The following is a 23,187-nucleotide window of genomic DNA, read 5'->3' on the forward strand; positions in this document are numbered from 1 at the left end:
GACGGTAGTACTACTGGTTCCTTCCAGGCAGGTACTTATGACAGGTGCTTGAAACTAGGACTAGATAGTTCTTATCTCAATCTGCAGTCACTGTACAAAAGTACTGTACATAGAGTGATACGTATCTATCCTGGAATAAAGGGGAGAACCCTCATCATCATCCTGGTCTAGAGGGATTACAATGACTGGACTGTGCAAGGTTCTTCCCTCTTCTATAGAAGCATATATCGGCCGGATTTTTGCTATTACCCCATATTGCATGTAACCTTACAACTTATCATATGATTCACACCAGAACAAGGATTGATAATTCGGTGATCATTATTGGAAGACGTAACTTTCTGCATCGGGACCAAATCCGGTCCTTCATGTAACTCAACATGCGTGTTATACTGTATACAGTAAGCTTAATATTTAGTACATCTGTGCTGAATGATTTGATCTCTGATGCCCAGGGTAGAATGGAGAGGGATTATAGGCTATCTGTCTCCTCAACTAACCCACTCCGTACCCCTCTGACAGACCCCTAGTCAATGCACATCAAGAAGAAGGGACAGTGAGACTCCGGTGTTTCTCAACTTGCCTCGTTTTATTCGAACCCTCTCGCGGAGTAAATAAAAATTAAACACAGGATGACACAATCGAGTGACAATTCAAGAGTTATCAAATCAATTATAGAGTGTATTATGAATGAAAGCTCGTTGCGTCCAATCGGGTTTAGGTGAGATTATCCATCGAGGTCCCAGCCGCTTCGTATTCAGGCAATGATTCTGCCATTCGATGCCGCCCTATCAGTGTCTCCCAACAAGCGAAAGATCAATAAACTCAGTGTCTAGCTTTCAGACAGTAACACTCAGCCACTTCTCCCCCTTATCTCAACAGCCACTATGAGCGCTACTACCACCATCACAGCATCCCCCCGGATCACGGCGGAAAATGTTTCCTCCCTCTTCCCTGATGTCGATACGTCCCTGGCTCGTGAGATCTTCCCCGCGGCAAATAGTAACCCCTCCGCACGGGACAGTAGCGACCTGGCGGGGTACGATGAAGAGCAGGTCCGCCTGATGGAAGAGGTGTGTATCGTTTTGGATGATGATGATAAGCCTATTGGAAGTGCGAGTAAGAAGACATGTATGTTTTCCCGTATATTGTCTTTTGATTTTATTATTGGATTCTACCGAGATAAGCAGTTTCCCGTCTGCTGACAGTGGACACAAACAGGCCACCTGATGACCAACATTGACAAGGGACTTCTTCATCGTGCCTTCTCTGTCTTTCTTTTTGATTCGAATAACCGTCTGCTTCTTCAACAGCGTGCTACCGAGAAGATCACCTTTCCTGACATGTGGACGAATACCTGCTGCTCTCATCCTCTGGGAGTTCCTGGAGAGACCGGCGCTGAGCTGGATGCTGCCGTGTTGGGTGTGAAGCGGGCTGCTCAGCGGAAATTGTACCAGGAGCTTGGAATTAAGGCAGAACAAGTCCCGCTGGATAAATTCGAGTATTTCACGAGAATACACTACAAGGCCCCTAGTGATGGAAAGTGGGGTGAACACGAGAGTATGTTCTTACTGTGTCCTTTCTGTCGTTTTGCCTAGTGATCGTCCGCAAGTTAACAGCATCAAGTCGACTATATCCTTTTCATCCAAGCCGATGTGGACTTGGATGTTAACCCGAACGAAGTTCGCGACACACGTTTCGTTTCGGCTGATGAATTGAAGCAAATGTTTGAGCAGCCGGGGTTGAAGTTCACACCCTGGTTCAAGCTCATTTGTAACTCCATGTTGTTTGAATGGTGGAACCACCTGGGTACTCCGACATTAGAGAAGTACAAAGGCGAGAAGGAGATTCGCAGGATGTGAGATCGAACTTTTAACCGATCTAATTTTTGATCTGGGACAGTGCAGGCTCGGTCTACCGTGCCGATATGAGACTCTTTCGATTCGCTCTTTTTCTTTCTTTTTATTTTTCGGGAGACGATATACCATGACACAAGCCAGTTACATACTTTTGTTTCTTTGGATTTTGACCTGAAGCTAATGCATATCATTCCATTTTGACCACGATTAGTCTATAATCAAACACCATATATACATACCTCTGTGCTTCTGCTAGTCTTGGGATATATGGACTTAATATGAGACTAATGATTCCCAAGGAAAGAAAAGAGAAATATACCATCATCCCGTTTATATTAGGACGAAGACTTCGCATCCGTGGCCAGGAACAAGATGCAGCTTCCTAAAATCACAGCCCCTACCACCGTGAAGGTCATTTGCGTTTTCCATCCACTTTGGACCAAAGCTGCCTTGCGACTGTATTTCCTGACCGTCCGAACGTAGTTCGCAAACCCATTGACAAGGGAAGCCAGACTTAAAACCCAGAATATGATGCCCAATGGAAGTGCCATCCGACGTTCGAGCCCCGTCGGTTCACCATGAAAGTGGAATGATATGATAATGGCAAGCGACACCACGCCAAGATACATCGAAAGACGGAGCCAGGAGAGGAAGGTCCGTTCATTGGCGCAGTGGTCACGAGCATCAGAGGTGTTATTTTCGAATAACAAGGCACCGAAAATCGGGCGGGTTAGAAAAATGTGCTGCTTGTCATGTAGATGTCTTTGGTTTTGGTTTTGTTCATTCGTGTTAGCTTAGGCTTCTCGGAAGTTTGTCTAGAGATATTATTTCAATGATCCACTCACTCATCCACTAGAACTGGCCTTGTGTTGGCAACGTTGACCAGTGGGTTATATGGCGGCCGCTGAGAGGAGACAGTTGGGTCTCTTGTGTTGGCCGCCATGATGATTGCTAATGGTGATGGAATGGTGATGGAAACCTGTCACTGTAGTTTCAGGAGCATACACAACATATACATATCGTCCTTGGGTTGGGTGCAACCAGCACAGGGGCTGTCTGTTGTTGACTTGCATCTCCATTGACTGACCAGCCGGTTTGGGCGTAGCATCCGACAGCACCACACGTGATGGACCAATCTGTTCCTATTTGGGAATGATGTCATGCTGACTACGCCTATTGATTTCCACTTTGAGAGAATACTCTGTACAATCGACAATGATGGTCATATGTTTACTTCAGGATGAATTTAACGTCTCTTGATTATGGGTATCCAAAGATATTGGTCGTTACGGTGGAGGTGTCGATCAGGATCTGCTAAATCCTGTGTCGGGTTCTGCACCACTTGACACCTTGACCTTTCGCTGTGGGGTCGACATTGTGGGGGCTTGTTTTCCTAATGCACGATATTCTTGCACAGTCATCTTGCTCAAATTCATTGTTGAGTGTCACGCAGGTCGAGTAGGTGTCTCCAGCAGACTGGGCTTTGCGAGAGTAGCAAGGAGGGAGCGATGTCGGCTGGAGCAATGTGAGTAGCGCAAACCGATGGTGAGTCACAGGCTCTATGCTCGGTGGATCCCTGCTTTTCGAACGGTCCATACAACTTTATTTCCAGCACCAAGCTATCTTGTCGTCAGATGCAGATTCGGCTACGTTGACTCAACGTTCCCGTAATGTGGGAACTCCATCATGTCTCCAAAGCCCGAACTAAGCTAGCTTGCCCCCGCTTCGCGCTTCTTCCTTTCTTTCTCACCTATCCTCTTGCTGGATAATTGAGGAATCCAGGCACTTCCTCTTCCTCTTCTTTCAAGGCAGAGGCATGTGAGGATTCGTGGTTAAGCAAATTTCCGTGATTAGCTTCAATCACGTAATAGACTACTCCCTTTGCCCTACACAGTGAATTAGCGTCATGGCCGGCGGCAAAAGTAGGCGCTCGCTCAGTGGAGCAGAGCAGCAGGCTTTGCAGGGCCAGTTTACATCCAGCTCCCCACTCGCAGAAACAGCCATTGCCCGAGATCTAGAGAGTTATGCGGATGACGAAGGTTCCGTACTTACCACCGACGATGATGCGTCCGAGGCCTCTACAATTCGCGCGATCAATAGCCAGCCAGAAACGAATCCCCATTCACTTGCCGGCTCATACCAAAGACCTAGCTTCTTCACGACAGTATCGCATGCCACGGTTGTACCTCACCGCACAGAACACGAAAGGTTAACCCGAAGAGAGCGCGAACAAGCAATCGAGGACGAGAGGAACCTGCTAAGTGATAACAATGTTATGGGTACTACTGATAGGACAAAAGAGAGGCGGGCCGGTACAAGCCCAACGGAAACTACATCTTTACTAGAAGATCGAAGGGGTAGTGCGGACTCGAATGCCGCCGAATCCGACTCGATTGATCGTAAATGGGAGGAGGCGGTTATGGCCGGATTAATTCACACTACTTGGAAACGGGAATCGCAGGTCATTGGGAAGAACGCTGCACCGCTGGTGCTTACATTTATCCTGCAGTATTCCTTGACGGTGGCTAGTATCTTCACATTGGGCCATTTAGGTAAGAAAGAGCTCGGTGCAGTCAGTTTGGCAAGTATGAGTGCGAATATCACCGGATACGCAGGTATGTCTTTAACACCAATGGTTGATGCTTCTATTGAACCTATAATAATAAGTTTGAAATCCAGTCTACCAAGGCCTATCGACCAGCCTGGATACGCTATGTGCCCAGGCCTATGGCTCTGGAAAAAGGAAGTTGGTGGGCCTGCAAATGCAGAGGATGGTCTTCTTCCTTTGGCTCATTTCTATCCCGATTGCCGTGTTGTGGTTCTTCGCAGACATAATACTCCTTAGAATAATACCGGACAGAGAAGTTGCAGAAATGGCTGGGCTTTATTTGAAAGTGGTTGCTCTAGGTGCTCCGGGTTATGCGTGTTTCGAGAGCGGAAAGCGTTATGTGCAGGCACAGGGACTATTTTCAGCATCCCTCTATGTTTTGCTTATTTGTGCACCGCTCAATGCATTTATGAATTGGCTATTTGTTTGGGTAAGTATCGCCAAGTTCCTAAAAAAAAAAGGTTTTCCGTATCATAGGCTAACAAGACCAGAAATTTGCCTGGGGGTTTGTTGGTGCGCCCATCGCAGTTGCGATTACAGACAACCTCATGCCTCTTTTCCTGTTTCTCTATGTATGTTTCATTGACGGCTCGGAGTGTTGGAATGGGCTTACTCTGAAAGCCCTACGCAATTGGGGCCCGATGATTCGACTCGCACTACCTGGATTGATCATGGTTGAGGCTGAGTGTCTCGCCTTTGAAATTCTGACCTTAGGATCATCCTACCTCGGCACAGCCCCTCTGGCCGCGCAATCAGTCCTGTCTACAATCTCTAGTCTCACATTCCAAATCCCGTTCCCTGTTTCGATATCCGGTAGCACTCGGATTGCAAACTTGATAGGTGCGACTCTGGTTGGTGCGGCCAAGACGTCCGCCAAAGTGACAATGTGCTTTGCTGTGATTGTCGGAGTGCTTAATATGCTTTTGCTGTCTTCATTGCGCAACTATATCCCGCGACTTTTCACGTCGGACGAGGAGGTCATCGAACTCGTGGCACAGGTGCTACCTCTTTGTGCAGCATTCCAACTCTTCGATGCACTCGCTGCTAATTGCAATGGTATTCTTCGTGGCATCGGAAGACAAGAAATTGGTGGCTATGTCCAGCTTCTCTGCTACTACGCCGTTGCGATGCCAATTAGCTTTGGTACCGCATTTGGATTCCAATGGCATTTATTTGGCCTTTGGTCGGGCGTGGCTATTGCCCTTTTTCTGGTGTCCGTGATCGAGGCCATATTTCTCTGGCAAACAAATTGGGACCGTTCGGTCCAGGATGCCTTGAGGCGAAATGCGTCGGCATAAGTACGATGGTGGGTCTTTGCATGCACATAGCTGGTGACATATGTAGCTCTAAATTGGTTTTCTGATTTTTGCCCGTGATCATATACTGCGACTTAAGAGACATGAGAGTCCCGATTCAGCGATATCTAGTTATATGGCCATGATCCTGTGTTTCCTGCATTTTCTTGCCTGATATATTCAATCTGTTTTTATGCTACGGGTAAAGAATACATTGCTTGAAGTGGAATAAATTTCCTGTTTTAAACACTAATGCAATGGCAATACAAAGCGATAGGACACGCAAATATTGGCTGTGGGAATCATCATCTGTCGTGGATATAAGAATAACAAATACGTAACTGCCAAGATTAACGTTGATGTCTATTTGTCCCGTTCCACATGCAAGATATATATTTTTTTTTTTTTAAGCCAATGGACAATAGGCAGGAATCGGGAAAAAAAAAAAAAATAATTTAATATTCCAATAACGCCCAGGTCTGTTCGTCCACCGTCGAAAAGATCAATCCCGCAGCATTGAGCTCATCACCCGCTCGCACTACATCGGGCATGGGGAGGCCCAACTTTGCGGCAATCATCTGAGCATGTAGACCCTCGTTATTCTGGGGCTCCATCTTCAGTAGGTTAAAGATCCTCCGCGCTGCAGGAGTCATTGCAGGGAGGGCGCGATTCCCTGCATCGTCATCCACGCCACCCATAGATGCGTCCGCAGCACCTCCCTTTCCTCCTGCTGCGGCACCGCCAACACCTGCAGGACCATTGACAGGGCCCCTGGTGAAGAATAGGTGCACAGCGGCAGCCTCGAGAAGATGACAGTGCACCTCATTGATGTCTGTCACCGGTCGAACAGAGTGAGCCCCAACGAACCGTTTATTCCCGAACATTTTCAGCTTCCCGAAAACCTTCGCATATCCGTTCAGCTCGACCTGCTCTTTCCCTGGCTTGCTGGGTCCCTTTCTGTCATCGGTTTCCATGTTGTCGGCGGTTGTTGAGTCAATCCATTGCTTTGCTTCGATCTCTCCTGTGCCATCGTCGATCTTGTATGTTACATTTGTGCTTTGGGAGCTGATATTGCGAACTTGTCCGATGAAACAGAGACTGGATACATCGGCGCCGTCAATCTGGTAGTTGGCTTCAGGGTAGGGTTGCGTTGCATCGAGGGCTTGTTTGACTGTCACGGGGCGAAGGGTGGTGTTGTTGAAGTCGCTCTGGTTGGGTTGGAGGGAAGGTTAGCCTGGTCGTGAGGGTCAACGAACGAAAATAAAATTACCCTACCTTTCCGCCAGCTGGGCTATTCATCTCGCCTGGCATGAAGCCGCCGCCTGAACCCCCTCCTCCGTATTGAGAATTGCTGTAGTTGTTGTAGTTATCTACCAGTCAGGATTAGCGAGACATGCAGGAAGAAAAGGTTGTCGGTGGTGGTAGTTGTGAGATTGAAGATCGAACCTACCCATCTTTGATTACTGGAAATATGATTTGAACGGTATAATTGCAAGAATGCTGCAGTGAATCGTCCAGCGTGACATAGGCAAGCTTCTGTCATTTGCTTGCAGTGCCATTTTACCGCTTCGGGATGGGTTGGACGCGTCGCGGGCGCTGAGTGTTTGTCTGGTTTGCATTCTTCTCGGTGCAACTTTCATCCTTCACCGCCTTGGGACTGCAGACAAAAAAAAAAAAGTCGTGACGAATGGACTGGATTCTATCAACAGACTCGAGCTGATTGATCCCAGCTCAGTCAAAATGCCTCGCCGCGCGGCATCGCCGGCGCTGTCGGAGAATGAATTCGATATCACAAATGCGTTGTTTCAAAATGACAGCGACTCCGACAACGAGAATTCTGTGAACGCTTCTAAGCGACAACTGAAGACGGCCCCGCCTCAGGAACTTGATTTTCTTGGGAACAATGGAGACGACGATGATGATAGCGATGAGGCCTTTATCGCAGAGAGGCAGGCTTCTGCGAACCGGAAGGCATCGAATCTGAAGGGTCGCACTGTCAAGAAGGGTGGTGGTTTCCAGGCCATGGGTCTCAACGCAAATCTGCTGAAAGCGATCACTCGGAAAGGTTTCTCTGTACCAACACCCATTCAGCGTAAGACTATCCCGGTGATTATGGATGACCAGGATGTGGTTGGCATGGCCCGGACTGGATCCGGAAAAACTGCTGCTTTCGTTATTCCCATGATCGAGAAGCTGAAGGCCCACAGCACTAAGATTGGGTCGCGAGGCTTGATTATGTCGCCGTCTCGTGAATTGGCTTTACAAACATTAAAGGTTGTTAAGGAGTTAAGTCGAGGAACGGATCTGAAGTGTGTTCTTTTAGTCGGTGGTGACAGTTTGGAAGAACAGTTTGGAATGATGGCCGGAAACCCGGACATTGTGATTGCAACTCCCGGACGTTTTTTGCATTTGAAAGTTGAGATGGGCTTGGACCTATCCAGTATCCGCTATGTAGTGTTTGATGAAGCCGATAGACTGTTTGAGATGGGCTTTGCTGCTCAGCTGACGGAAATTTTGCACGGCCTCCCTCCTACCCGCCAAACTCTCCTTTTTTCCGCAACTCTGCCAAAATCGCTAGTGGAATTTGCCCGTGCTGGTTTACAGGAACCAACTCTTATTCGTCTGGATGTTGAGAGCAAGATATCTCCCGATCTTGAGAACGTCTTCTTCTCTGTCAAGTCTGCAGATAAGGAAGGAGCACTACTTTACATCCTCCATGAGGTCATCAAGATGCCGGTTGGACCAACGGGCGTAGCACAGAAATCAGCGGATGAGAATTATTCTAAGAACCCGAAGAAGCGGAAGCGAGATATTGAAAGGTCCGTTAACACCAAGGAGTCTCCAACCAAACATTCGACGATTGTCTTTGCGGCGACAAAGCACCACGTCGATTATCTGTATTCCCTTCTACGCGAATCTGGATTTGCAGTGTCTTACGCCTACGGTTCTTTGGACCAAACTGCTCGCAAGATCCAGGTGCAGAATTTCAGGACTGGTGCGTCCAATATTCTTGTGGTCACAGATGTTGCGGCTAGAGGTATCGATATTCCTATTCTCGCTAATGTTATAAATTACGACTTCCCATCTCAGCCAAAGATCTTTGTTCACCGTGTTGGTCGAACGGCTCGAGCCGGCCAGAAAGGTTGGAGTTACAGTCTCGTTCGAGATGCGGATGCCCCGTATCTCCTGGATCTACAGCTCTTCCTCGGAAGAAGGCTTGTGGTTGGCCGGGATCACGACGATCAGGTCAACTTTGCCGAAGATGTGGTCGTTGGGAGCATGCCTCGCGATGGTCTCTCCCAACGCTGCGAGTGGGTGACTAGGGTTTTGGATGATGACGCAGACATCGCCTCTCAACGCATCATTTCTATCAAAGGAGAGAAACTTTATATGCGGACCAGGAATGCGGCCTCTCTTGAGAGTGCAAAACGCGCAAAACAAGTTGTGTCCTCCGAGAGTTGGTCGCATCTTCATCCTCTCTTCAACGATCCGGAAAGCAGTATGGAAGTGGAACGCGAGAAAATGCTTGCCGTCATTGGAGGTTTTAGGCCACAAGAGACCATTTTTGAGGTGAACAGCAGGCGCAGTGGTAAGAATGAAAGCGAAGAAGCGATCGATACCATTAAGCGCGTTCGTACCACACTCGATTCGAAAAAGAAGAAACGTTGTCAGGCCGATGGACAGTCAGAATTTTTGGACGAAGCAAATGCTAGTCAAGCTGGAGAGGACGTTGAACAGGGCGCAGACTCCGATGAGGACGCTCCTGGAGGGATGGCTGACAATATGTCCCTGGCGTCCGAGTCCGATCTCGAAGTCATGTTCTCGTCGTATTCACAGTCCAGTAGCAAAGGGAAGAAAGATACCAAGGCGTCCTACCAGAACCCCGAATATTTCATGTCTTATACACCTACCAATACCAACTTAGCCGAAGACCGCGCTTATGGTGTGCACACCGGCACCAATGCCAACTTCGCGCAGGCATCGCGCAGTGCTACCATGGATCTGCTAGGTGACGAGGGTGCCCGCGGATTCGCGGAACCTCGCACTCAGGTGCGCTGGGACAAGCGACACAAGAAGTATGTGTCACGGCAAAATGACGAGGACGGATCTAAGGGCACACGTCTGGTTCGTGGAGAGAGTGGAGCCAAAATCGCAGCCAGTTTCCGGAGCGGAAGATTCGACGCCTGGAAGAAAGGCAAACGGCTCGACCGGCTGCCTCGGGTGGGTGAGATGGAGACCCCCGGTCTTGGAGCAGACCTCAATTCGGCTATGAGAGGGAGACGGTTCAAACACAAGAAGGATCAGGCTCCTAAGGCGGCGGATCCTCTACGTGCTGATTACGACAAGATGAAGAAGAAGGCCGAAGCCGCGAAGGAGCGACAATTCTCTAAGGCTGGAGGAGCGGCGGCAGGTGGCAAGAGTGAATTGAAGAACACAGATGATATTCGCTTAGCCCGGAAATTGAAACAGAAGCGAAGAGAGAAGAATGCTCGGCCATCTCGAAAGAGGTAGACAGCTAGCAGCGATGTTGATAGAGTTAGGTTTAATGTATATATTGATACCATTGTGTCTCTGGACAGAGTTCCCTGTACATCCTACGGATATATTAGCACGACACAATTTTTCTAGCTAGACCAAGGTAGCTTCGCCTGGTCATATTCTCTAGTATGTAAACCATAGCTCTCACCCACCGAACAAACACCATCACCAGGCAAGTCAAACCAGTTCTTCTCTAGGCCTCCCAAAGGAACCAAAAAAAAAAAAAAGACGTGCGAGAATATCAGGGAAATCAGGAAATCAGGAAATTCAGGCTAATCAGGATAATCAGGATAATCCAGACCCTAACCCAAACTACCCATTCCCACGCCAGTTCTGCTAGGGTACGTCTTTTTTCTTTTTTCTTTCTTTTTTCCACTCGGCGCCACAACGGAGATCGAACCATCAGGAAATAACGCACGATTGGCTCCGGAGGCGCATATCGGATTCAATAAAAGACATATCACATCGCCATCACATCACATCCCTCCCCATCCCGGATTCGGGGCCGAGAAAACTAGTGCATGAGCTTGATGCAGGATGGCCGGTGGAGAGTTCTTCTTCTTTTTTTCCCTGTCTTTTTCTCCCTCTCTTTTGATGCTTCTCCTGAGAGTGCTAAGGAGTACGGAGTTCTTAGTAGGATAGCGTTAGATGCGAGTTGCGTGAGCATATGTACAGGTTTGTAGCACGGAGGACTCGGTATTTTGGTATGGTGCCTATTGTCTGCTTTTACGGAGTACATACGTGGTGAATGGGATTTGATTATGGGCCTAGAGGGGAGGAGGAGGTTGGTAGATAGCACAAACGTACGTTCTTTACGGAGTACTTCGGTCCCCACTATTGGATGTGATGTGGCCCTGAGCTTACCTTCTAGGTAGTTTAGTCTAATCACGTACATACATACGTATGTAGGGACGTACGTCACCTTAGACTGGAAGAAGAGTCTAATTGACAGACTGACACAGACTGACTGACTTGTTGATTGATTGATTGATTGGCGGACGGACCACATATCGTACATTAGTCCAGCAGGCTGGGTTCTATGTTATTTGAAGACACTATTTGGAATCATCTACCTACATACTTACGTAGCTAGATTTGGCTCTTCCGGTAGATATGAAATATGCTCACCACACTAAGAAGATAGGTAAGAGCTGCAGTGGCAGCCCTGTACCGTTTCCCCATGTATCGTGGCAGATCGGACCCGTCAAAGAACTAGTCATTTGACGGGATTAAGTTGCATAAGACGAGGATCGACGACATGGATTGGGAGGCGCGTCTATTTGTTGTTGCTCCTGAGTGGATTCTATCCTTATATTGCAGCTGCTGTTGTTCTTTTTGCTGTTTATCCACCGAAGGGTCTTTTGGGGGTGGCACAATAGTACTCCATAGCTGGAAATAGAACAAAACATTTGGGTACTCTATGCTTGCAGTATACATGTAGTGCTTAGAGTCGGTAACGATCTGAGACCAGAGCTGTTCTCTTACAAGGCATCCGATATACAGGCGTATTCCATACTTAGTTGGAGTGTATGTATGGAGTACTGGTTACCCCATTGGTTGTGGCTAATGGTCCACTGGAGAGGAGTATTTCCAATCATCTGATGGGGTTGTTCTGGACAATGCCATATTCTCGCGACAACTCCAGATATACAGGCGCAAAGAATCATTGTTCACTCCTCAATCTTTTTCCCACGTCATCAATTATTGAGTACCCCCTTCCATCCGGAATCCCGGCAGTTATGGGCCGAGGGAGTGAAGGGGCTTTTTGCGGTCCGATCCGGGCGGGCTTCCATTTCTATTCTAATTACTTTTTCAGAAGTTGATTTCCGCGAGTTCTGTGTTGGGGAAGGAATGGCAATAGTAGCAATACTGATAACAGTATTCGTTAAAGCGATCCGCTGAGGCTTCATTCCTAAATTGTACTTAGTACTGCTCAAACCTTGATACTGGTCACATCCACACCGACACTCAAGCGAACTGACACCTTCACTCAGAATTACCCGATCAAGAGCAAGACTGAGGGAACTCGATGCGGATGACTGATCATCCCTTGTTGTCTGAGTTCAACGGCCCGCCATAGAGGCCTTTCCCTGTCCTGCTGCGATAACTTGCCAAGAACACCCACCTACAGATCTGGGATTTACCAGGGCTGGCTGGAAGGTTCGACGCATGGCAGTATCCAGTAAATCTTTTTCCCACTCAGCCCACATCCGACCTGAGTCCAATAAGGCTTTACTTCGAAATTTTGACGCGCCACCCTCGCGTAAGCAGACAAGGTAAGCAGACAAGCCCGTTTGCCCATGCCCTCGCTTCAAGGATTCGAAGGAAACCATTGGGAGAGTAGCGGGGCCTATCGTTGCTGCAAGAGCCGTTTCCCGCCCTTATGGGCCGTCACGAGGAGTCCAAAGTGGGATCTGTATGGCGTCATGCATCGTCCATGGGTATCCAACGTCTAGTAGCCGATGGAATCAGCACGCGTTTGGCGCTGGCCTACCTAGTATACTGGTGGAATCCCTCCCAAGGGTCTTGCCAAGTCAACCAACGCCTGATCCACGACTGCCTTCGCAGCAAGATCGGATATGTCGGCGCATTCAAGGATCACGCGAATACATCGCTGCTGGCGACGAAGAATTCATTGATTGGCCGTTTACTTCCGAACGGTCGTAATGCGAGATCAACGAACGGAAGCATTTTTCTCAATGGCAGTGTTTCATGACGCATTTCTGATCGTCTTATTCTATGGTCATCTTCCTCCATCCTCGTTTACGTAAAGCGTCGCTTGTGTACGTATGTACACGTTAGGCAGTCGCGAAGCAAGGTGAAACACGCTGTGCAGAATATCTCGAAAATAAGAACCGAATTATTCTGCTTATTCTTAGCACGAGCATTCATTAAAATGGTATTTCTCGAGCTAGATTTTTTTTTTTTTTTTTTTTTTTTTTTTTTTTTTTTTTTTTTTTGGGCAGACTGGGTGAGAAGGCGTGTCTTTTGCACAGGTGTCTCGGACAACAGAACCAAACCTAGACATAATTAACAATTTGAGACATCTTTCTGTACTATCCAAGAGACTTCACACAATGTGAGGTGTTTGTACAGACCGATCAAGAGTGGAGATATCGCATAATTATTGCTAACTTGGCACATGTACTCCGTACCGGAAGTTGATATCCCTAATAGCAGGTAGCCAAGAGGGCCAACTTAAAATAAAAAGAAAAGAAAAGAAAAGAAGCAATAATTAATTAAAATATATGGGGAAAAGAGGAGAGAAACAGGAAATGGAACTTAGACCCGGCCGAGAGTTGAGTGATAATGTAATCTCACATGTTCAATACGACTAGGTGATACCGCTGGCAGCACCAGCCATCCTGTGCAGTGTACTTACACTTACACAGCACACAACATAGCTTCGGGCAGGATCTCCTCAGGAGGACCCCTTTCGGAAGATTATCTTGTGTAGCCAAAGCCCACGCATTGGGAAGTACGGCGCCAAGTGCGACGGGAAAAACGGATGTGCTACGAAATGGGCCACTTTTAGATCAGTCATGGCCGGCGAATTTTCCTGTGCTCCATTAGCTTGGACCAGATTTGTTTCCGGCGTCACCCGTCAAGGAGAACAGGGGATTGGCCGGAGACAAAGCACTGACGGACCAACGGTAGGCTGACAGGACAAGAGAGAATTTGCCCGCAGAATCCATATCCATCCAAGGAACTAGTTTGATGAAGGGAAAATAACCAGTCGATAAGGAAATCAATAATCCAAAGAAGAAGGAAGAAGAAGATTATAACAATAATAATAATTCATTAGGATATGCCCCAATAGACTCAACTGACTGCTCGTATCGGTCAGCAGCAGCACGGCGTCGGTAGTGAAACTGATAGTACAGAGAGTCCTGATAGTCTGGTTGAGCCTCGACGGAGGTTGACAAATACCCGTAACCTGCCAATCACTGGAAAGTACGGGTTCCCTAGCCGTTACAGGCTAAGCGTGATCGACTGACCGACTAAACCAAAACCAGTGCAGCATCTACAAGTTCGCATCCTCCTTTGCTTTTTGCTTCCACCCCGTACCGTCATCTCGGTCGCTCTGTCCTTCCCCTCCTCTCATCATCCCGGTTTCTCTGTCGATGGTATCACAGTGCTCGGTGATCCTATCACTATGGTATTCTGTTGGTTCATCCTCCCATCCCTTTCTTCCGAATGTGCCCTAGGGGCTAGGATTCAAGGCCTTTGCCGAACCACAGTGGTTCGAACTATTGGCCCCTAAGGTGGTAGATCGTGCTGATGTCTCCCGCCCAAGCCTGCATGCACTAAACTATTTGCCTTGGGCTAAAAAAGTAAGAACCATCTATCTCGAAACTCCCCTTAGGGCCTGACCAAGTAAATCACAAATGGACCCCTTGCTGCCCCCCCCGCGTGCGACATGTTCCACAAATCCTCTTACTTTCCTATTTCTCTCCATAGTTATTCAAGGCTAATAATTGTTACGTTTTGTTAGCTGTTGGTTTGAGAGCTGCCTCTCTTGCTCTTTTATTTTATTTATCTCTCTTATTGAGATTTTTCCCTCTCCCCATTCCATTGACCTTGTAAAAATGAAGTCCAAGTGATAACCAAGATATAGACTAGTCGGAACCAAGAGGTGGCAGCACGGATAATTCCCCGAAGTGGCTCACCCAAGTTTCCTTTCAATCAAGGATCATGACTCGGTCGGTAAAAACCGACCGGATGAAAACATTTCAATTGGGCTCCGCAAATCGAAGAAAAGGAAAAAGGAGGGGAGAAAGAAAAAAAAGATCTCCGATGCACTGCTCTAATAACGTTTTAACTACTCCGTACGGAGTATTGCATTACATTGCTAAAAAGCCGTTGTTAATCTGCCGTCAATTGGTCCCTCGACGCCATGCTGAACTGCGACGGTGGACCTCTTCCCTCTTATCGGACGGACCATCGACAATTGTTGGCTGATGTTCGCAAATTGTCCGGGGCTCAGGTGATCAACCTAGACTCATGTTTGTTCCACTAGCCAGGACGCAACAGCTGCAGCCACATCTTGTTCCAAGTAATAATTTCTCCTTCACTTTCACCAGACAGTACGAACATTTGAGTGTCTCCAAGTCTTGGTACTCTACGAGATGACTGTTAGAATTTCATATATCCCCAATTCTCTAGTGGTTTGACTCAAGTGCTATATCCAGACCACTTCTGCTATTTGGTCTACGTAGTATGGCAATAGGAGAAAGACCATGACGATTGGCAGCGATCGCCCCTAACGGTCAACCCCATTAGATCCTTTTTAAACTTAAAAAAAATACAATCACGCGAGCCAAGTGCATGCAAGCACAATACACATGGACCATTAATGTGCCGGGAGAGTGAGCGCGGTATAAAAAAAGGAGAGAGTGAGAGGACGAAGTACATATGATAAAAAGACCACAAGTCGATAGCAAGTAGGCAATGCGTCTACTTTGAAGTACCGACATCTTTGAGGTCGGTCCGCAGAAGTCTCAACAGCATGGGGTGCATTCAATACATTAATACCATAAAACACCAATGAATTGATTCGCAGCAGACAAGGTATGTACTTAGTACGTTTTTACACTCCTTGGTTGGGTGGGCCTCGTACATACACTAAAGAGCCATCGCGGAGAATTGTTGACTCCTATGCCATTGCTTGGGCTATCGAGGCTGCTCCAGCTACCCATCAGAATAGTGTTCGACTGAGCTAACTGGCAAGTCTACCCCTATGGGTTGATTATGTTTCATTATATAGTTTCGTGCGTCGGGTACAGCTCGTCGAGCTTGAGTTAAAAGCAGACAAAATGGGGATTAATACCGACAACCCAAGCATTGATGTCAAGGCTAACAAAGTACTGCGTCAGAAAATCCTCCCCTCGTTGAGTGTTAACTTTTTTTTTTTCCCCCAAGCCGTAAGCTGCGTGAAGTACTCCGTAAATGGGTTGCCTAAGGACCTCTTACACTTACATACCAGCACAGCGTGACAAAAGTGAACTGATAAAATTCAAAAGTTAGAAAGACAAAAAAAAAAGGCTATTGGATATAATTTCGCCCAATTATAAAACAGAAAAATGGCTATCACGGAGAAATGAACAGCATGAAGGTTTACCGCCCCATGCCATGAGTAAGTACATTAGCCGGGCCTCAAATAAGGACCATGCTTTGCTTTATTTTTCTCCCGTCGTTGTTTGCTTTTTTTTTTTTTTTTTTTTTTTTTTTGGACCATGCTTTGCTTTTTTTTTTTCCCGTCGTTTTTTTTTTTTTTTTTTTTTTTTTTTTTTTTTTTTCTAGGTTTCAATTTCCCATCTATGGTTTACGCCAACTGAGACTCGAAACAAAATGAAACTCTAAGGTCAAATATGATTTGGAGACCGGGCGATTTTGACGAGCAAAATACAATCTGGACTGTCCATAACCCATGCGGAGGGTACAATACACAAGAGACACACCGTCCGCCCACTCCATTGGGTTGACAAGCTTAAAATCCTGGTGACAAACCCCCAAGTTCCCTTGTGATTCGGTAGCGCATGTCAAAGTGGGACGCAATGCGCCTCTCCCCATCCTTGCCGTGCTACTATTGGCAATGGATGCAGCGGGCGCCGACGTCGATCCGTCGCTCAGTCTTCGCCTTGCTTGTGGGCGTCCTGATTGGAATCAGCTTAGACTACCGCAGTCTGTCTCCAAAAGTCTCAAAAAAATAAAATAAAATAAAATAAAAAGACAGAAATACACTCCACAAACAGCTTTTCCTTTTCTTCTTGGGATATGCTGTCTGGCCCTTTCCCCTCCTCACCCCTCTCCAGGAGACTGTTTAACCCTTTTAGGACGGTGTAACTGACAGCGGCGCCCATTCCGAATCACCCATCTAATGCAAGCCACGAGTCTCTTCTCCAGCACATTAAAAAAAAAAAAAAAAAAAAAAAAAAAAAAAAAAAAAAAAAAAGGAAAAGAAAGAAAAGAAAAGAAAAAGAAAAGAGACTTGCTTGCCTCCGAGAAGGTAAGGTGTTAAATGGTCCCTGCGTGTGCGTTTTTTTTCTTTTTTCTATTCCCCCCCTTCTGCGCTTGTTCTCTGGCTCCATTGATCATCCACCATGCTGCAATAAAGCATCCCAGGATGGAGACCATCGAAGCCATGGAAAACTGCCGTCACGATCTGGGTAGTCGTTGCTGATCATCAGACCCTAGTTTGTGACTCCTCCAATAGTGAGTGTTTACGGACTTGATTATAAGCTCCTGTGGTCCCTTCTTAGACTACAAGCGCGGAGTTTCAACGTTATCTGGTAACTGAACCATACACCGACGTCGAGGGAAATAATAGAGTGATTCCTTTGTGCCAGATATGCTTTTACTTCCAATATCGAATCCGTTTCATCTTCCATACCTGTGATCCGTGTCCCAATCAATCAAGGGACCTATCATTACCAGATGCAATCATTAGTGCTTCCCCCCTCATCCTTCATCACCACTGAATTTGGATATTCCAGGTTTGACCCGGGGTCGGAGCGACTCCCATTAAATTTTACTAGGTCAACAAATGCTCGACGGTGCAGTCTCCGGGATCTTCCTCCCCCTCGCTCTATGTCCGACTCGGTCCCAGCAGAAGACCCGCTGGAAACGTCTACAACCACACGGCGGCTCGGACATCCAGAGCTGCCTCAACCGGTGACAAAGGTGGAGAGTCCGACACCGTCAACATCCGCTACTCTTTCTGCTGGGACAACAGGGCCCGTTCTTACCTTGGGACCTCCTGCTACTACAACGGTTCACGAGCCCAAATTGCATCATGTGGTTTCGGCACCCGGAGACGAGCTATCGCGTCAATCCCTTGCTATCAGCGACAGTTTTTCTATTTCACATATACCATCTGCAGTAGGTGGTCAGGGTGCTCCACAATCCTCAACCCAGACCTATTCGCAGACGACGTTTGCGACGTCCTCTCCCGACACCAGCGCCCGAGGATTGTCTCAGAAACCTACTCGGCGTACCAAAGCCCATGTCGCATCAGCATGCGTGAACTGCAAGAAGAAACATCTGGGATGTGATCCAGCACGACCTTGTCGGAGGTGTGTTCTTTCTGGAAAAGAAGTAAGTCTCCTGGATTTTCTCTGCCGTGTTTAGATCCTTTCTCCGTTCCGTTGAATAAAGCGGCAAGATTTAGTGGATAAGGTGGCTAATAAACCTTTACTTAGGCGACATGCGTTGATGTTACGCACAAGAAACGGGGGAGACCCCCGTTAAAAGCGGAAGAAGCTTCTCTTAGAACATACGCAGCGCAGGTAGATAATGCAGCCACATCGGGAGGGCAACATGGGTCTCAATCAAGACGTGTCATGCATAGGGCGACATCTTCCCGTGAGCTCCGCCCCATGACAGATCTCCAAATTTCTTGCGTTCCGCCGCCTGGTACAATAGGAATGCGAACTTCGGCCATGCAGCCGCACAGGTGGCCACCAGCTTCGATGTATCCTCAGAACCTCGATCCTGCCCTAACAATGCAAAGAAATATCGGTCATAGACGGTTCTCTTCCTCGGGATCAGCACAGTCTCTGTCAACAGCTTCGCCACCTGGATTTGTCCCCGTACCCGCTGGCTACAACCCAGCCCTTGGGGCGAGCCGCATGCACATGGTAATGGGAAGACCGATTTCCGCTTATGCAAACCCAGGTTTGCATCCTGCTGCATCCCCACCACAATATCAGCAACCCTTCGGGGTTCCGATCCCACCATATACCGATGGTACCCGAATGGCAAATCGGCTGGCGATGGGGGAGCCGCCTATGTCGAGAGACCCCCGTGAAGGTTATTTAGATTCTCCAGTTCGGCTCCCCCCTATATATCCACCGACGCTAGCTAGTCCGAGCTCTGGAACGCACGCGCATCGGTTGAGTGATCCTTATCCAGGTTGGTCACCACGCGGCCGTGAAGAAGGAGCTGAGCAGCGGCACCAGCTACCGCCACATGGATATCCTGAGCCACTTTCTCCCGCCAGCCAAATGCGCCAAGGGATGTCAGACATGGGGTATGGGGAAACTGTTCCACGACGGCTCAGTTCCGGTGACCCTACTGCACAACAACCTTCGTCGCGAGCACCATCCACTCATTGTCGGGACGGCGAGTCGGCAACTGAGGCTGATACCAATCAATCAAGGCCTGCAAAACGACGAAAGATGGCCCTAGATGACATGGTGAATGGCTAGGATAGTCTTCTGCTAACTTGCGAGCACTGCCGAGGCTAGCACATTCTTTTGATTTTAGTGGAGCCGGAATTTTTGTCGACCCTTTGATGCTTGTAGCCGGATCTACAACAATTCACGATCATAATGTATACTTTCTTTTGTGATAATGGTTGGTACATTGTACCTAGTTTTCCCCAGACCTGTGATTCGCCTTTTCCCTTCGTTTGTTATGCACCCACCATGTACAGATGCTGGCATGCGTTCTTCCTACACTGGTGTATATTTCTTTTGTCTAAAAATTCTTAATTTACATGAACCTCGGTGGTTTGGATTGATTTGACCTCTTCCTTCTGTTTGTCTCTCTCTCTGTCTCTCCTCTTCTCTCATTTTAAATTCTGGTTCTCAAAATACTCTGTGTACATTTGATGCATGGCGTGTTGCATTTATTTGGCAAGGCATTTCAGGTCTTGAGCATGGAGCATTTGGATTCACCGTCATAGATGGCGTTGTATGTGTGTGTGCGCGTGTGTGTGTGTGTGGAGTCAGGGAATTGTTGTCTTTCATTGAGATGGCTGCATGCATAAGGGAAACGGGAGCATTGTATTGTATTCTTTGGGATTAATCCTCTGTAAAACTGCTTGAACAGAGGCATTGTGCCTAAGTCTCAGTCTGACTTTGGAGTCTAGAGAAAATAATTCGGGTTTGTCTTGATTGTTTGTATTGTTTATCCTGTTCCTTTATAGAGATCCATCTAGAGATCCAACTAAGCTCTTCAGTTTGGCTTCGTTTCTCTCACTTCTACATTCTCTCAACATCCTCCATATTCTCTTCAATAGAAATATTCCCTTTCCTTTAGATCAACTATATTTTTCCAGGGAAAACTGATACTACATCATGTCCTCTCTTTCTGGCTTGATCTTCAACAAGAACCAAATGTATTCTTGAAGGCTGATACTGTGGTCCCTGTCTCCTTTCTAAAGCACATAATATAGATACATGAGCAGCGCAAACGCTTATAAAATATGGGACTCCCGCTCTGTTAATGGAGTACTCTTGTTGTTCGCGAGTCAAATTATTGAATGGGAATAGACAGAATCTACGTACAGAACTACGAGATAGAATAGATACCATAGACACCATAGGCACCTATATGTGGGGTAAGTCTCGATATGTTCATGGACTTTATTACTTAATTCCAAGGCACAGTATGTAACAGATAAAATACTAAAAATATATAAACAAAATCCGTAACTCATTATGTATCCCCCATTCCCTCCCCCAAAGGATAAGGCCGGGGGGATTAAAAAAAAAAAAAAAAAAAAAGGCTATAAGAACAGCCACATGCCGAATCTCTTCAACTTAACCCAAACACCCTTTTCATCATCCTTGAAGGAAGAAAGGAGTTTCTCGCGTCGAGAAGGCAGACCATCTGCACGATCGTCGGACTCGCCGCCGGTGACATTCGGGTCCAGCCCGTCGTCATGGACGATGTTGTACCTGTCTGTAAGGAGGTCCATTTCGCTGAGTTTGACGAAGTGAGTTCTTTTCACCAGTTTCCAGGCCAGGAACATGACGATCATGATGGGGATTTCGATGTAAAATGAGACGAAGTCGACGGCTTTGAAGTGGGGGCTGAAACAGGACCAGCCCTGGACGAGGATGAGGACGACATTGAGACACACGGCGATAATTGGTCCTACGGGATACGTCCAGTTCTTGTAGGGAAGCAGATGTTCTAAACCTTGGTGGCGGATGGCGGCGCGGAAACGTAGGGATGCCACGCCGATACAGACCCATGAGAGTTGGTTGGAGACGCCGACAATACTGAGAAAGAATATCCAGGTTAGTACAGGCATGAGGGATTCTTGTGAGGAATGTTGATAGAGTGGTTAACGTACTTTTGTAGCCATGACCAGAGCTGACCCGCGCCTATATAGCTGGCGCCGAAGCAAAGACCGCTAATGACCGAGGTTGCTAGAACAGCTATCCAGGGAATCTGGAAGCGGTTCAGGTGGCCGAAAAAAGGAGGGGCGTACCCGTCCACAGCAAGAGTGTAGAGCAGTCGGGAACCGGCGAACAATGCATGGTTCGCAGCGGAGATGACGCTAGTCATGAGCACAGCGTTGATGAAACTCCCTGCCACATGACTGCCGGCTTGGGTAAAAACAATGGTAAATGGGCTGGTGGCGGTGTTTCCTTTAGACAGGTTGGGGTAGTTGTATGGCACGTTGAGACCAATGATGATGATGGACACAATATAGAACAGGATGATTCGCCAGAAGACATTGCGAACAACCTTGGGCATAGTCTTGTCGGGATCTTTGGTCTCGCCTGCGGTTACAGCGATGGATTCTGTGCCGCCACTGGTGAGTATTAGCCAGGATTCCTAGTACTCGGTATCGCCAATAAAGAACGTACAAGGCGAACGAAGCGGTCACAAAGACTGATGCAAATCCCCCGATCCCTCCGACGAAAGGAGCGTCCCCAACGTAGAAATACTTGTCCCCGAGATATCTGTGCTCCGTGTTGCCACCACAATTGACTACAATGCCCAGGATGATGAAAATCTATACGGTATTAGTTTTCTTTCTTTCTTTTTTTTTTAGGGAACAAAGAGAACGTACTATTATAGTGATTACTTTTAGAAGGCTGAGCCAATACTCGATCTACCGAATCATTAGCAGAGATTCACGCGCCATAATTCGAACACGGGAACGACAATACCTCTCCATAAATTCTCACAGACAGGACATTCAGCCCGATGACAACAACAAGGAAGATCAGACTGATTGCCCATCCCGGGAAGTTATCCGTCCAGTATTGAAGCAGGAGCTGAAGCGCTATAACGTCGGCAGCTGTGGAAACAGCATCATTGAACCAGTAATTCCAAGTAAGAGCAAATCCCAACGCATCATCAACAAAGCGACTGAAACGAAAAAAGAAAAAAAAAAAAAGCTGTTAGTAACACAAGTAGATGACTTCGCAGAAACCCATGTGGCATAGGAACTGACTCACCCGGCAAATGTACAGAAGGACCCCGCAACGGGAATAAACGCAGCCATTTCAGCCAGGCACAACATCGTCACGAAAACGATTCCACCACAGATGGCGTACGCAATGAGCATCGAAGCCGGACCACCCGTTGCCAGCGCTTTTCCCGTTCCCAGAAATAGACCCGTACCGATCGTCCCGCCGATGGCAATCATTTGGACCTGACGCGCAGACAGCTTGCGGGCCAGTTTGTCCGCACTTATGCGCTGTTCATTGTTGTGGAATGGACCTGAGGATAAGCCAGGATATTTCGCATCCTCGGCCTCGTGAGGGCTCCCAGCAGAGTGCTTCTCGATGTCGTGGACCTCCATTTTGCGATCACTCAGACGAAATCAATGGCCGAAGAAGCCCACAGAAAAAGAGAACCGAATGAAGGCCTAGAGCAAGCCACTATGCAATGATATGAATACTGGTCGTCGCGCTGCAGTACTGCGTATATCCTGGCGCATTGTCGTGTAAGGAAGAGGCACAACGACGACGTGCAGTAGGTAGCTCACCTTCGGGGTATAATATTACCGGATTAGGAAAATCAGTGGATCCTCACACGTGACAGCGCAGCGCATGTAGCACACACACTCGCCCAAAAAAAAAAGTAAAAAAAGAAAAAAACCAGTGGACAACCGCAAAACCAGAAGTACCAAATTCTC

At 47.5% G+C, this 23,187-nt stretch overlaps 8 protein-coding genes across 8 annotated transcripts; 5 read left to right on the forward strand and 3 right to left on the reverse strand.

Moving 5' to 3' along the window:
- Window positions 1-887: 887 nt before the first annotated feature.
- On the forward strand, window positions 888-1,862 carry idi1 (isopentenyl-diphosphate delta-isomerase IDI1; the record flags this gene model as incomplete). Its single annotated transcript, XM_033564932.1, has 3 exons — window positions 888-1,131; window positions 1,222-1,560; window positions 1,627-1,862. The coding sequence occupies 3 exons, from the start codon at window positions 888-890 to the stop codon at window positions 1,860-1,862; spliced, it is 819 nt and encodes a 272-aa protein (XP_033430689.1).
- Window positions 1,863-2,194: 332 nt separating this feature from the next.
- On the reverse strand, window positions 2,195-2,802 carry ATNIH1004_000211 (DUF202 domain-containing protein; the record flags this gene model as incomplete). The annotated part of the gene is made up of 2 exons (XM_033564933.1): window positions 2,195-2,621; window positions 2,705-2,802. 2 exons carry the CDS (start codon window positions 2,800-2,802, stop codon window positions 2,195-2,197), a joined length of 525 nt encoding a protein of 174 aa, XP_033430690.1.
- Window positions 2,803-3,765: 963 nt separating this feature from the next.
- ATNIH1004_000212 (MATE family efflux transporter) lies at window positions 3,766-5,765 on the forward strand (the record flags this gene model as incomplete). The annotated part of the gene is made up of 3 exons (XM_033564934.1): window positions 3,766-4,474; window positions 4,767-4,897; window positions 4,959-5,765. 3 exons carry the CDS (start codon window positions 3,766-3,768, stop codon window positions 5,763-5,765), a joined length of 1,647 nt encoding a protein of 548 aa, XP_033430691.1.
- Window positions 5,766-6,217: 452 nt separating this feature from the next.
- On the reverse strand, window positions 6,218-7,216 carry RFA2 (putative replication factor-a protein; the record flags this gene model as incomplete). The annotated part of the gene is made up of 3 exons (XM_033564935.1): window positions 6,218-6,970; window positions 7,038-7,132; window positions 7,213-7,216. The coding sequence occupies 3 exons, from the start codon at window positions 7,214-7,216 to the stop codon at window positions 6,218-6,220; spliced, it is 852 nt and encodes a 283-aa protein (XP_033430692.1).
- Window positions 7,217-7,502: 286 nt separating this feature from the next.
- Window positions 7,503-10,274, forward strand: DBP10 (ATP-dependent RNA helicase DBP10; the record flags this gene model as incomplete). The annotated part of the gene is made up of 1 exon (XM_033564936.1): window positions 7,503-10,274. The coding sequence occupies one exon, from the start codon at window positions 7,503-7,505 to the stop codon at window positions 10,272-10,274; it is 2,772 nt and encodes a 923-aa protein (XP_033430693.1).
- A 2,410-nt stretch (window positions 10,275-12,684) lies between these two features.
- ATNIH1004_000215 (uncharacterized protein) lies at window positions 12,685-13,017 on the forward strand (the record flags this gene model as incomplete). Its single annotated transcript, XM_033564937.1, has 1 exon — window positions 12,685-13,017. One exon carries the CDS (start codon window positions 12,685-12,687, stop codon window positions 13,015-13,017), a length of 333 nt encoding a protein of 110 aa, XP_033430694.1.
- Window positions 13,018-17,891: 4,874 nt separating this feature from the next.
- Window positions 17,892-19,510, forward strand: sclB (putative C6 transcription factor; the record flags this gene model as incomplete). The annotated part of the gene is made up of 2 exons (XM_033564938.1): window positions 17,892-18,398; window positions 18,503-19,510. The coding sequence occupies 2 exons, from the start codon at window positions 17,892-17,894 to the stop codon at window positions 19,508-19,510; spliced, it is 1,515 nt and encodes a 504-aa protein (XP_033430695.1).
- Window positions 19,511-20,814: 1,304 nt separating this feature from the next.
- ATNIH1004_000217 (amino acid permease) lies at window positions 20,815-22,851 on the reverse strand (the record flags this gene model as incomplete). Its single annotated transcript, XM_033564939.1, has 6 exons — window positions 20,815-21,313; window positions 21,388-21,852; window positions 21,908-22,056; window positions 22,114-22,155; window positions 22,214-22,415; window positions 22,505-22,851. The coding sequence occupies 6 exons, from the start codon at window positions 22,849-22,851 to the stop codon at window positions 20,815-20,817; spliced, it is 1,704 nt and encodes a 567-aa protein (XP_033430696.1).
- Between the last annotated feature and the right edge of the window lie 336 nt (window positions 22,852-23,187).

The sequence above is a fragment of the Aspergillus tanneri genome (genome assembly GCF_003426965.1).
Source record: "Aspergillus tanneri strain NIH1004 chromosome Unknown AapTan_2_pilon_pilon_pilon, whole genome shotgun sequence".
In the NCBI taxonomy this organism is placed as follows: Eukaryota; Fungi; Ascomycota; class Eurotiomycetes; order Eurotiales; family Aspergillaceae; genus Aspergillus; species Aspergillus tanneri.